Here is a 14,555-nt window from a genome sequence, read left to right as displayed (position 1 = left end):
GGGCATGTACACAAATAAGGTAGAACCAACCCTACTAAACTACATGCAGCCCCCAAGCTATTTGGTGTGCATGACATTAAAAAAAAAAAAAGAATATAATCTAAATCAAGAGAAAGACTTAAGGCATATGATTCACTCAATAATCAAACGCTAAACTAAGAGTACTGAGTGGAAGTGCAATAGGAATTCAGAGAAGGAAAGGTGTATGGTGTGATGTAATTAATGGCTATTATTAATAGAAGACGACAAGACTTAAGAATGGAGGGAAGAAGGAAAATTGCTCTACTCAGAGGCAAACTCATTAGCAAAGTGAGAGAAGTAGGAACGAGTTGTGGGAAGTATAGGTAACATGAGAAAACCAGCCTGCATGGATCAGAAGGGACCTATTAAAGAACAGAAGAAAATTAGGTTGGGTAGGTAAAGTAGAGCCTCAGATTACTGATACTGAAAGTCAAACAGACAAGTTTGGACTTAAATACAGCAGCAAATATGAAGCCATTAGGAATTTTTAAGTAGGTATTTTGAAAGACCACTATATAGAAACGAACACCATTTTTCTCTTGGTAACCTATTCTAATATTAAATATCCTTCAATATCTGTATGTCTCCATGTGTAATTACAATTCTTCATGCTACAATAGAATCCTCTATTCTTCTCTTCCAACTCCCTCATTTGATGCAACATTTAGCATAAGCTAGCAATGAGGTCCTCTCTCACTCATGCATATACACATATGTATGTATATAAGTTTCAGAAGGTTAATTTTTAAAAAGATAAAATAATCTGTCCCTTTTCAACCCTAAAAGCTTCTACTTCCTTTTTTTTTTTTTTTTTTGAGGGGAAAGGGAAAGGTCCATTCACCAATTTTCTAAACAAACACTTACTGAGATCCAACGATCTACTAGGTACCACTCAACACATTTTCCTTCCAAGAGTAAAAACCTACTATCCAAAATGATTCCATGTAACCTCATACTTCTCTATTTTGGATATTTCCCTTGATTGTAAGGATTTCTAACACTTCAAAGAAATGTCTAGCTCTCTTGCAAGAGAGAAATGCCTTTATTATTCTTCCACACCACAACTCCCTATTAATTCTTTCCTATTATACCTCTCCTCCCACTTTTCTCCTCAATCTCAACTGGCTTTTTTTAAATAAGAGCATTCATTTTGTACATTTTCACTCAACTTTTTCTACTACCAAAGCAAAATATTTTTATCCAACATAAATCAAGCATAAAAAGTTGCAACAATTGCACTTAAAAAGGGTTAGAAAGTGACAGCCATGCCATAAAGGCAATGATATTCCTCAAAGACAACATATATAGGTAAGTGAACTGATATGTCCTACTCCAGTTGAGGCTATGAAACCTTAAATAATAGTCCAATATGCCCATACAAAGATTCCACAAAGCCACAACAATAATAGTAATGATAATGACAATGGAAGCTAATTACAGAAAAGAAAAAAATACCTTTAAATCTAATAACAAAAGATATTTTGTGATGACCCATAGCTTGACATTTAAAAAAAAAAAAAAAAAAAGGAAGATGCCATTATCTCTTTCTTCTGAAAGGAACAAGTAAAAACAATCATTAAGTAAAAATAGATTCCAATTTATTATTTAGCATTCTAGACACTTACCTTTTACCTATTATTACCACCTCTATATTCTTCCTGAATTCAATTTCAGATTGTTCCTTAACCGTTTTCCATCTAAATTAAATAAAAACAAATATGAGAAAGTCATATAAAAAGGATGACACCCACAACCCAAAACCTTCTGAACTTTTTAATGCATCAGATTCAATTTTCATAATTTATAATTTAAAAGATAAGAAATAATTATGTACAATTTTTAGTATGTTTTATATTTCCCAGAGAGACACTAATCTTAATATCCAAATTTCTGAATTGGTCTAAACTATATTCCTAAGGCTTCAGATAATAAAAGGAAACTTCTATAAGAGATCAGAAGGATCTTGAAAAACCATTTCAGAAACCCAAAATACACTTATGTCAACATAAAAAAATTGAGCCAAAAAAGAATATCTACTATTTCTTTTGCTTTGAATCAAGGACATCTACCGACAACTAAGCGTACTTATTTACACCCAATTTGCAGCCTAATTATATTAAAATAGCACTTTGTTCTAAGGAACATAAGGAGTATAATATAATTATAGTTTATAATCTAATGAAAACAGAGAAAAAAAATTTAATGTTAATAATGCATTTAAATAGTCATTTAAAACAGTAACACAACTGACTATACATCTACAAATTCCAAGGATATTTTGATAGCATCCCTGAAGTAGCTGCTGTCAAACAAAAAATAATCTAGAATGCTCCCTGGAGAGAATGGAGGCACTTCTGAAAAGCTGAATAAAGTGAAAAAAAAATGCTAGGAGGTAAACAATGTAGGCGAGGTAGGTAGGGACGAACAAGGAATGAAAAGTTCACTAAACCAAAACACTCGTTAATGATCGACCTAAATAGAAGTGTCAGTTCAACAGTAAAAAGTCTTACTGGTAAGAAAAGAAAGTCCAGTAATCCAAACAATGTTTAAGAAAGTAAGATAAAAGTTAAAAAAGAAAAGGTACAAACCCATTTCACTGGCTTCTTGAGCCCTGGTAACACTTGGCTGCCCTCCTCACCCAATCTAGTTTTATTACTTAGTCACTTCAGCTCTGCTTACAAAACACCCTAGATCCTGTCAGCCCCTTCACTGTCACATCCACCCAGCAGGGCTTACCCTAGTTGAGAGTGAGTTTAGGAAATCAAATGGATCTAGGATTAAAGCCATTAGACCTTGGGCACCTGACTTCATTTCACCAAGCCCATTTCCTCATTGGTAAAGTAAGAATTACATCACTTACCTGATACATACATAGATGGAGTGCTTGGACATAATCTACACTAATAATCTCCTACCTACTGTTATTCTCTCAATAAACTTCACTATTTGCCATTCCTAAAATGGCTAGTGCGATAACTCAGTGGTTATTATAAACTGTCTCTACACATTCAAAATCCTCAACCCTCTTTGCAACCTACTCCTTCCTTGCTCTCATGAAGTAAACTTCTTACCAATACAAATGGCCCCTGACTTACAAATGGTTCAACTTACAATTTTTTGACTTAACGATGGGCTTATCAGAGTATTAAATGCATTCTGACTAACAATATTTTCAAGTTAAAATGGGTTTAAGGGGTGTAACTCCATCATAAGTCAAGAAGCATCTGTATTCCTCAAAAGACAGCTATCATCAGACATGAGTATCCTCTTCAAATTAATTACTACACTACATGAATACCAGAGTATAGCCTACAACAGGGACCACTCCCTCCTCCAAACCACTTATTAACTGAGCTACTCAACTAAAACATAACGAATATTATTTTCATTATCCTCTATAGACATATCCTGTCTCCCAATTCAATAAATTCTTAGATGCAGGTCTTAAATTTTCAGAGCTTCTTATATAACCAACACTTACTGAGTAATACATATTCAATAAATAGCTAATGATCTTCCAGCTTCCATAGCTTACCAGTGTTAACAAAAAAATGAAAGACAGATGGAAGTGTCTCAATCAGTAGAGGTTTATTGAGCCATACTTTGAGAACACGCCTGGGAAAAACAAGACATCGAAGCATCTGTGACCCTCACTTTCCAAAGACGGCTTTGAGAACTCAGTATTCTAGGGGAGAGCATGCAGGAGGGAAAAAATGGGGGGAAGGAAGTGGGCAGTGAGGCAAAGGGTTACATTATCCTGAGGCTCTAATTAGAGCTCAATAAATCTACCTTCTACATAAGATAATGCACACATCTGAAAAGAGGGAGAAAAGAGTCAATTATGCAACCATGTCAGGGTAGGTGTTAAGAGTGATTGATCTCATCTTGTCCTAGTTCTGTACCTGGGAAGATAAGCTTGCAATCAACATTTTCAGTGTGAGATTTAACAGAACTTAATTTCAGGAGTTAAATTTAGGTTGCAGACCCAAGATTACAATTGGCATGTGCTTGTTTTATAAGAGAATATGTATCTTGAAAGATTTAGGAGCCTGCAAGGAATTTCCTTGTGAGCAATTTGGGGAGGAGGCCATCTGAAGAGGTATATGGCCTTTTGTCGTTGTGGGAACCTAGCTTATGTGTAAGACTATGACCTAACATTGTGAAACTACAAACTATCTGTTTAGGGGAAAAGAATGGCAGTGTTGCATGACTCACATCCCAGGCTTAACCTTCCCCTTGTCATAGTGAGTTTGTGGGCCTTAAGAGTTTTATTTTCTTTTACACCATCGAAAGGCTTGTTAATGTTTTGATACTAGTTTACATTACTTTTTTTTAATCACCCCCCCAGTCTTCTATCTGTACATCTTTGCTTCTCCCATTTACCCTGTCTACCCTCGCTTCTGTCTACTCACATGTTGCACATACTTCAAGGCCAAATTCAACTGTTAAGCATATAGCCTTCCCAGACCAATGTCACACTTGTCTAAATTTATAGCATTTATTATCTATACTAACACTTCCAAAAATGTATTCCAAGAAACATTAACATGCTTAAGGGTATTAATGAGTGGCCTAAGTTTGTGAATATTATAGGCTGTATCTCTCAGTCTTTCAAAGTCACAAAGTAAATTATCTTTTTAAAGTCTCTGAGAATTCCTACAATGAAGACCCAAAGTTAATTTAACCCAGCAATTCTAAAACTTCTGTGATGATGGAACATTTATTTCAGTGAAAACCAATTAACATTTGGAAGTACACAAGCAGTCTCCAAAGTACAATTTGGGATATTATAGTTTTTGGTTTTTGATTATTTAGCATTAACTATACTTTTTGATACCTTTTACGCTGCTATTAAACTCACAGATGTTTATGTCTGTGTGCCTCCAAAAACTAGACTGGAGACTTCCTGGGAGCAGAGACTATTTCTAGTTCCTTCTTTTCTTCCCTACAGTGTCTGGTACAATGCAGATGTGAGGACAATACTAACATATTCCACACCATCACAAGCTGCACATTTAGTCTCCTTTTCTTAAGGCAGAATATGGTGTTGCGGGTATTCTGGACATTAAAAGAACTACAGAGAATCAAAACCTAGATCTTTTATTAAAGATCTTTCTGAACCACAGAGTATTTCACTCAAGCAACCAATCTCGAACTTAAAAATCTGTAACTGATGACTTAAACATACATGTTTGTAATGGAGCCTTTTAAGGGCTGAGTTATGTCCTCCAAAAATTCATATATTGAAATCCTAACCCCTCAGAACGTGACAGTATTTGGAGATAGGACCGTTATAGAGGTAATGAAGTTTAAATGAGGTGATATGGGTAGGCCCATCCAATCTGTTGACCTTAAAAGAAGAAACCTGGGCACACACACACAAACATAAGGGATGTACATGCCTAAAGGAAAGACTATGTAAGGTCCTAGAGAAAAGGTGGCCAAATGCAGGCCAAGGAGAAAGAGGCCTCTGAAAAAATCAAAGATCTTGGCTTTCCAGCCTCCAGAATTATGAGAAAATAAATTTCTTTTGCTTAAACCACACAGTCTGTGGTATTTTGTTATGGCAGCCCTTGCAGACTAACAGAGATGCCCTACCTTCACTGTAACACACAGACACATGCATGTGCACACACAAAAGTACCTTTTCTGAGAGTGTAAGTTACTGATTAGCAAAAATGCTGTATGTTCACAAAAAAGTGATCAAAACAGTGAGGAAACCTGAAATTACATGAGAACTAGTTGAAGAAACTGGGAACTGGAAAAAAAATAAATGGTGGAGAGGAAGCTGGGGGAAGAACTGTTGAAAGGGAGCGATTATCCATGTAAAAGTGAAGAAAAATGAACTAATGTATGGTTAAAAATAGAGAAATTTCAACTTAAAATAGGAACTTTTAATAATTAGACCTATATAAATATGGGATGAGGTGTACAATGGAAGGGTTTCCCATCACTGGAGATGAAAAAGCACAGGCTGGACAATCCCCTTAGCAGGAATGTTTTAGGATAAACTGAATGTCAGATGGGAAGTAGGACTAGAAGCCTCTTAGATTCTTCCAGCACAATGTCTCTAAGGCTCTAAAATATCTGTCTTGCTCCAACCCACTGCAGCACCTGCTCCTACTGACACTGCCAAGGGGAGAAAGAAGAAAAAGATGTATTCTTGTAATCCTGTCATCACCTCTGATGTTATGTTCTGTGGAAACAAGGCCGTAGAGAGTAAGTACAGTTTATGGAATCAGCCACAAAGCTAAATATAACTTATATGAATTTAAATGTCAGTCAATATTGTCTCTATGGTAGAAATATGTCCTATATTCCAAATTAACTCAAAACAAATTTGTATTCATAAAGGAACCCACTTGTATCACCTTCCATGCTGTATTATTTCATATATGCTAGATTTTGCTTCCCTGAAAACTAACCTCATGTAAACCGAAACTACTGTTTAGGTTTGTTTTGTTTTGTTTTTTTGAGACAGAGTTTTGCTCTTGTCACCCAGGCTGGAGTGCAATGGTGTGATCTCAGTTCACTGCAACCTCCACCTCCTGAGTTCAAGCAATTCTCCTTCCTCAGCGTCCCTAGTAGATGGGATTACAGGCGCCTGCCACCATGCCCAGCTACTTTTTGTATTTTTATAGAGACGGAGTTTCACCACATTAGCCAGACTGGTCTTGTACTCCTGACTTCAGGTGATCCATCTGCCTAGGCCTCCCAAAGTGCTGGGATTACAGGCATGAGTTACCGTGCCCGGCTCTGTTTATTTTGCACGCTCCCGCAGATGTTTATTATGCTGCTTGAGGAACAATTCAGCTATACTAACAAACTCGGTAGACTATCATGAAATTTAGTAATAAACTGTAGACAAAGCATTTAGTTAAAGCACAGACTGTTGAATTTCCAGTCGTGCTCATACCAATTCCCTGTGTAAACTCAGGTGTGTCATTTAACCTCTCCAAACTTGTTTTCCTATCTGCAATATGGTGAAAGTGAGGATTATGAAAAATATTCCATGTAAAAGTACCTGGCATGCAGTAGATGCTCAGTAGATTCTTAGTATTATGCTCAGCACCTAATTGCCATGTGAGTATTAAATAAATAAATCTGTTCCTTATTACAATTATGCAAAAAAAACTGCTAGATATTAGTATTCAGTTGACTTATGTTAAATAAGTACTATAACTTCTCTCTTTACTGTCAAAATATTAAAACTACTAGTGTGATGTGCAAATTATATACCTGAAACTACGATACTGAAATTGGAATTTGGCTTTGAGACAGAAATCTGCTTTTTCCAGAAATCTCCAAAGGAATTCAACAGTCAGAAGAGATCGGTTTTTGTTCTACAGCAAAACAATGGTATTCCGAACCTACGTTAACTAACTGAACACGTCGCACAGCCCAACACTTACCCCTCCTGTTTCGTTTCTCTCCTTGGCTTTCTGAAGGCAAGGAACAGCTATGCTTTTCCCCGCCGATAGCCTGAAACTTCTTACTAGGCCCCGCTCCTCACCCCATGGGAGAACAGTAAATCCTGACTGCACCAGGTGAGAGAAACAACAAGATGAGGCAGGCTACAGAGTTCCTTGGGGAAAGTATTCGGGGGGCTCTAAGGTATCCACGGCGGACTAGAAGCGGTCCACCCAGAGGCCCCACAAGGAACCGCCCTATTCAACTTAAGTGACAGCCGCGCCGCCACCTCATCACCGCCCAGTTCACGAGCTCGCCCAACACTCAGCCACGCTTGCGTGGCCCAAAACGAAGAGCCCCAGCCCCGATTCTTTCTTTCTCTACCATTTCAGTCGCCTTTAGGCTCCCTTGTGCAAAAGCGACAGAGATCTGAACCCACCTGGTACAGATGCTGCTCTTCTACGAACGCCGGGTCTGGAGTGAGAGCGCATGCGCCTTTCCCAGGCATCAGTCACGTGACTGGAAGTGGCCGGGTTCTGATTTGCTCGGTATTTGATGAAAAGGTCTTAACGTGGGTAAAAAGCTGGGATTTCTCTGTTGCGCATGTGCGCGCTCTCAGCCTGATGGGAGTTGTAGTTCCGAAGGTGAAGCTCGGCGTTACTGTCAGGAAACCAAACTGCAAGCTTTGGGAGTTGTTAGCTGTCCCCGCCCAGCTCCCCGCTACAGAGAACGCCAGAGGGAGGCGGCTGGCCCAGCGTCAGGCTCTTAGAACCTGTACCCGTGATGCTACTGCTATGGCTGTCGGTGGTCGCAGCCTGGGCGCTGGGGGCACCGGCCCCTGGAGCAGGAGAGCAGAAGCGTGTAGCAGCCAAATCCCCCAACGTGGTCCTGGTCGTGAGCGACTCCTTTGTAAGTACCGCGAGGCAGGGGAGGGACGCCCCGCTAGGGACCGGCGACCTCCCCGCCGCTTCCTATGCTGCAGGCTTTGTGGAGCAGAACCTGAGACATTTCAAACACCTTTTACCCCAATGCAAAGAAAGAAATACATTTTATATAAGGCCCCCTGTACTCACACATACACCACATACCTATGCAAGCATATAAAACAATAGTAAATGAAACACTGAAAACATCTTTGCAAATCTTTTCATTTTTAATACTGACATATGTTTTAGAAAGAGAAAAATAAATTATGTTACCACTACTAATGAACTTTGTAGTCTATACCCCCGTTTGGTTTGTGTGGCACAGTAACATTCTACAACTCCATAAAAGCGTGTTAGCTTTCCAAAAGTCACTTCCCAGTTCACTTCAAGATTGCAGTAATTCATGTCTGGGTGAGAAGTGAGGAAAGTCTATTACCCAGATTTGTGATAATCCTGTTAGTGCTGATTTAAATGGAATCGTTGATATAACTTGATCCACTCCCCCATATTCCAGAGAAATTGTGTGTATGTGTGTGTGTGTGTGTGTGTGTTGGTAATGTGGCTGAATCCCAAACTTAAACAGTTTTTGAAACTTTTCCAAGCCAAAGGTGCTACTGTCAACCTTACCCGATGCTTTTAGTATGATCGATGTTTTCAAAAGTGCTGATTAGTCAATTGTTTGGTTATTAATTGTAATATTAGTTTATTATCACTAGGTATTACTGTGGTCACACAGATGTTGGTGTTAAGCATATCTGGTACTAAGGAGTGTTTGTAATCATTATGTTGTATTTCCTTTCTTATAGATAGATCAACCCCTGATGATTAAAATTACATAGTCTAGATATGCTCATGGGATTTTTTTGAAAATAACACTTAAAGTTGCCTTTGTGATTTAAACTTAAGAGTCTGGGCAGTACTGGAAATTGACTAGATGACATTTTATTACCAAGTGCTCTTGTAATCAAAGATAAAGGAAGCAGGATTGTGCAGAGGAGAAGCAGAATTTTGCTGCTATCTTATGAATGACAGTTCTCAAATTAAGATGGTGCTTCAGAGCTGCTTTCCAGATAGAGGGAGGAGAACAGACCTTTCTACCTGCATGTTGGATGGCCGCTGGTTGTGGGCTGCTCCTAGAATGGGGCGTGATGTTGGACAAGGCAGCTGTCTTCAGCAGAGGCAACTGCCCATTCCTAAAAGGGAATCACATGTTGTGTGAAACTTCCAAAGATAACCGAGAGATTTAAGTTTATTTTTTTAGTATTGTATGGATGCATAATTTTTTCTATATTCGTGCTTAATTTTTTTGCATTTGCATACTTATTATTATTCAAACTGTCCTATCTTTGGCCAATGGAAGCCCCTTCAGGTTGTCCTGAGTCCTTCTGACCCATCCCCATTAGTATTTGACAGCTTGCTTTAACAGAGTTCCATGTCCACAATGCATGCTTCCTGCCCCACCTTGTATGTAGAGACCGCAATCTGCGTGTTAGGGTTTTCATTACATCTTGATCTTTTCAGTGGACAAATCTGGAAAGTACATATATTTTAGAAAGAGAAAAATAAATTGTGAGAGCATACTGATACTTTCCATTTAAATTTAAGATTATGAGTTTATTCTTTAATTTTTATACTTGTATCTTTTTTTGTCTTATGCCAAATATTTTGGCCTAAATACATTAATACAATTACTTATTTGCTGTATCCGAACATATAATATGTATATATCAATGTGTTTGAAAATAAGACAGTAATATTACCAGAAATAATGATAGTTCTGAGTGCAGCTTATAGTTTCTTTGAAGTTTTTGCTGTAGGTATATTCAACTATATACTAAAAATATTGGTCTTTAAGCTTAAAATAATTCCTCTCTCCATGATTATACCAGTTTATTATTATTAGATTATTAGTGAGATTATATACAGTTAGATTCTTGACACTGTGATTTATCATTTCTAAAACTCTACAAGCTGATAGAGTTGATAGGGCAGTTGAGCTGATAATAATTGTGGGAAGAAAATAGCACATTGGTTTTACTTTCAGAATAGCAAAACAAGAAGCTTTGCAGACCCAACTCCCAAGAAAATAACTAAAACAAATGAAAACTCTTTTTTTAACTATAAATAAAAGCTATTAAATATTTGAAACATTTAAAATGTCTGGAAATTGTCCTAAGGGCATACACCAAATGAAGAAACATTTATTCAAGAAAATCTACTAAAACTTGGTAAGAATGCCAAGAAGAGACTGTGGCAGTGGACTATGGCTTTGACAGAGGTTTCACTTAGGTGGCTGTGTCCAAGAAGATAGGACTCCTCCCCTCAGCTCCCAATCACCAGTTATCATATCTCACCATATGGGACAGGCTGTGAGGCTTTATCATCTTCTCCTAATCCAAGTTGGAGAGGTTAAATTCCTAGTGAACAAAGCTGAGAAGTTGAGGGCTTCCTTACTTCAGTCAGCCCCCACTTACGAGACAAAGACTTTATGCCAGGTGCAGAAGGCTGAGAATACTAGGACCCTAATTGCCATGGCCCTAGCTCTCTAGTAGGACAGAGGTTCCATACCAGGAGAGACAAGTTGAGAAAACCAAACAGGCTTCTGCAAAGTAAGCAGAATGGAGGAGTAAGGATTAGAGCCGAAATTAAGTAAACAGAGAATGGAAAAATAGTAGAGAAAATCAATGAAACCAAAAATTGGTTCTTAGAAAAAATCAGCAAAATTGACAAACCTTAGCTATACCAACAAAGAAAAAAGACAAAAGAGCTAGATTACTAAAATCATGAAATAGAATGGGTACATTACCTTAAGAAATAAAAGAATTACAAGGGAATACTTACATAAAACAACTGTATGTCAACAAATTAGGTAACTTAAATGAAATGGACAAATTGCTAGGAAGGCACAAACTACTAAAACTTGAATCAAGAAGAAATAGACAATCTGAATAGACCTATAAGAAGTAAAGAGAGTGAATTGGTAATTTTAAAACTACCAACAAAGAAAAGCACAGACCTAAAAGGTTCCACAGATAAATTCTACCAAATACTTAAAGATGAATTAGTACTAATTCTTCATCTACTCTTCCAAAAATTAGGAGAAAACATTTCCAAACTATAAGATCAGTTCACCTGAGTGCAGTGGCTCACACCTGTAATCCCAGCACTTTGGGAGGCCAAGGCAGGCAGATCTCCTGAGGTCAGGAGTTTGAGAGCAGCCTGGCCAACAAACCCCATCTCTACTAGAAATACAAAAATTAGCCAGGCATGGTGGCAGGCATCTGTAATCACAGCTACTCGGGAGCCTAAGGCAGGGAGAATTGCTTGAACTTGGGAGGTGGAGGTTGCAGTGAGCCGAGGCATGCCATTGCACTCCAGCCTGGGTGACAGAGCGAGACCCCATCTCAAAAAAAGAAAAAAAGAAAAAAAAAAAAAAACCAGTTCATGCCTGATTCCAAAGCCAGGCAAATACATTATAAGGAAAGAAATCCACAGACCAGTATCCCTTAGGAATATAAGAGCAAAGATCCTCAACAAAATGGATTTGGCCCTCCATACTCACAGGTTCTGAATCCACAGATTCCACCAATCTCAGATTTTAAATATATATATATATAGTTATTTATGGGATGTTGAACTCACAGAACTTGACTTTTCCTATCCATGGGTTCCACTGGGCTGGCTGTGGGACTTGAGCTCACAAAGATTTGGTATCCTTGGGATGTCCTAGAAACAATCTCCTACAGATACCAAGATACAAATGTACTAGCAAACCAAATGCATTAGTATGTAAGAAGGATTATTCACCATTGCCAAGTAGGATTTACCCCAGAATGTACACTGAATTTCATACCTGAAAATCAATTAATGTAATAGATCATGTTGACTGAATAAAGGACAAAACCCATGTGATCATCTCAATAGATGCAGAAAAAGCATTTGACAAGATTTAACAATCCTTATGCATTCAACTGACTAGAAATAGAAGCGAGCTAAAAGGCATCTACAAAAAAAGCCAGAACTTTACACTGAATGGTTAAAAAAAAAAATTTCTGACTAAGATCAAGAAGAAGACAAGGATGTGTGTTCTCACTACTACTATTCAGCATTGTACTAGGGTTTCTAGCCAGAGAATTAGACAAAAGATCAAATAAAAGGTATCCGTATTGCAAAGGAAGAAGTAAACGTATCTATACTTGAAGTAATCTTGTATGTAGGATTCTACAGATCCACTATAAAACTGTTGAACTAATAAATCAGTAAGGCTGTAGGATATAAGATCAGTGTACACAAGTAAATTATATTTTATACACTTAATTGACTAATACGCTTATAGTCAAATTAAGGAAACAGTTCCATTTAAAGTAACATCAGGATGGATGAAATACTTAAAGTAAATCTAAGCAAATAAATGTAGTTCTTATACTCAAAACATTGTTGAAAGAAGTTAAAGAACATTTAAATAAATGAACAGACATCCCCTTTTCATGGATCAGAAGATTTAATATTGTTAATACAGCAGTACAGACCAAATTGACCTATAGATTCAATTCAGTGCCTATAAAAATCCCTAGGACTTTTTTTGCAGAGATAGAAAAACTCATCCTAAAATTCATATGGAAATTTAAGGGACCCAGAATAGCTAAAAATAAATCTTGAAATAAAAAGAACAAAGTTGGAAGACTTACACTTCCCAATTTTAAAGCTTACATCATAACTACACCAATCAATGTAGTATGTTACTGGCCTAAGTATAGATGACGTACAGATCAATGGTATAGAATCAAAAGTCCAGAAATAAACTCTTATGCTTATAGTAAATTGATTTTTCAGCAAGGGTGCCAGGCGCCAAGACCATTTTAATTAGGAAAGAATGATCTTTTAAACAAATGGTGCTGGAAAAAACAATATGAATGAAGCTGGACCCTGCCTTGCACTATATACAAACAAAAAAAAAGTTAAATGAATTGATTGATTAATCAAATGTAAAAGCTAAAACTATAAAACTCTTACAAGAAAACATAGGTGTAAATCTTTGTGATTATAGATTAGGCGATTAAAAGATGGGCAAAGATCTTAATAGACATTTTTTCATAGAAGATATGCAGATGACCAATAAATACATGAAAAGATGCTCAACATCATTAATAATTAGGGATGTAAATAAACCACAGTGAGACACCAGTTACACCCACTGGAATGGTTACAATGAAAAAGACAATAACTAGAGTTGGCAACAATGTGGAGAAATTACAGCCCATATGCTACTGGTAGGAATGTAAGATCATGCAGCCATTGGAAGACAGTTTGGCAGTTTCTCAAATGGTTAACTGTAGAGTTGCAGTATACTCCAGCAATTTTACTCCTAGGTATATATCTAAGGGAAATGAAAATATAAGTCAACACAAAAACTTGTACATGAATGTTCATAGCATAATAATGTTCATTATAATATAATGGCCAAAAAGTATAAACAACCCAAATGCCCATCAACTGACAAATGGACAAATAAAATTTGGTAATATTATTCAACAATAAAAAAGAAATATGATACATGCTACAATGTGGATAAAACCTAGAAAGATTATGTTAAGTGAAAGAAGCTAATCACAAAGGACAACATATCATATAAGTCCATTCATGTAAAATGTCCAGAGAAAGCGAATATGTAGAGCCAGAAAGTAGATTGGTAGTTGCCTAGGCTTCCAGCAAATACAGAGTAATGGTTAAGGAGTGCAGAATGTCTTTTGGGGATGATAACATTCTAAAATCGACTATGGGTAATGGTTGCACAACTTTCTGAATATACTAAAAACCATTGGATTGCACACTTTAAATGATGAGCTATTTAGTGTGTGAATTATATCTTAATAAACCCCTTTTTTTAAAAATAGAAAACAGGCCAGACGTAGTGACTCACAGCTGTAATCCAAGCACTTTGGGAGGCCAAGGTGAGCAGATCACCTGAGGTCAGAAGTTTGAGACCAGTCTGGTCAACATGGAGAAACTCCATCTCTACTAAAAATACAAAATTAGCCAGGTGTGATGGCACATGCCTATAATCCCAGCTACTCAGGAGGCTGAGGCAGGGGAATCACTTGAACCTGGGAGGTGGAGGTTGCAGTGAGCTGAGATCACACCATTGCACTCCAGCCTGGGCAACAAGAACAAAACTCCATCTCAAAAAAAAAAAAAAAA

General features: G+C 37.3%; 2 protein-coding genes across 4 annotated transcripts in view; one reads left to right on the top strand and one right to left on the bottom strand.

The window, feature by feature from the left end:
- The window catches only part of TTC37 (tetratricopeptide repeat domain 37), a 95,641-nt gene extending 87,677 nt beyond the window's left edge, over nt 1-7,964 (bottom strand). The window contains exons 1-2 of one of the 2 annotated variants that reach the window (XM_032276168.1): nt 7,869-7,964; nt 1,647-1,715 (exon numbers count right to left, since the gene is read on the bottom strand). In XM_032276168.1, the coding sequence (XP_032132059.1) occupies nt 1,647-1,715; nt 7,869-7,939 (140 nt within the window). In that variant the 5' untranslated portion in view covers nt 7,940-7,964. Of the gene's footprint in view, nt 1-1,646; nt 1,719-7,868 lie in introns of both variants that reach the window. The other variant, XM_032276176.1, reaches the window with a different exon arrangement.
- The window catches only part of ARSK (arylsulfatase family member K), a 57,179-nt gene continuing 50,066 nt past the window's right edge, over nt 7,443-14,555 (top strand). The window contains exon 1 of one of the 2 annotated variants that reach the window (XM_032276194.1): nt 7,443-7,568. Coding sequence is in view for 1 of the 2 variants with exons in the window: in XM_032276186.1 (XP_032132077.1) it covers nt 8,215-8,340 (126 nt within the window). In the remaining variant the exon portion in view is untranslated. Of the gene's footprint in view, nt 7,569-8,008; nt 8,341-14,555 lie in introns of those variants that run through there. The other variant, XM_032276186.1, reaches the window with a different exon arrangement.

Source organism: Sapajus apella, unplaced genomic scaffold, assembly GCF_009761245.1.
Source record: "Sapajus apella isolate SASKATOON/1434 unplaced genomic scaffold, GSC_monkey_1.0 scaffold1, whole genome shotgun sequence".
In the NCBI taxonomy this organism is placed as follows: domain Eukaryota; kingdom Metazoa; phylum Chordata; class Mammalia; order Primates; family Cebidae; genus Sapajus; species Sapajus apella.
Note: the sequence above shows the minus strand (reverse complement) of the source record. Positions and strands in the feature narration are given on the sequence as shown.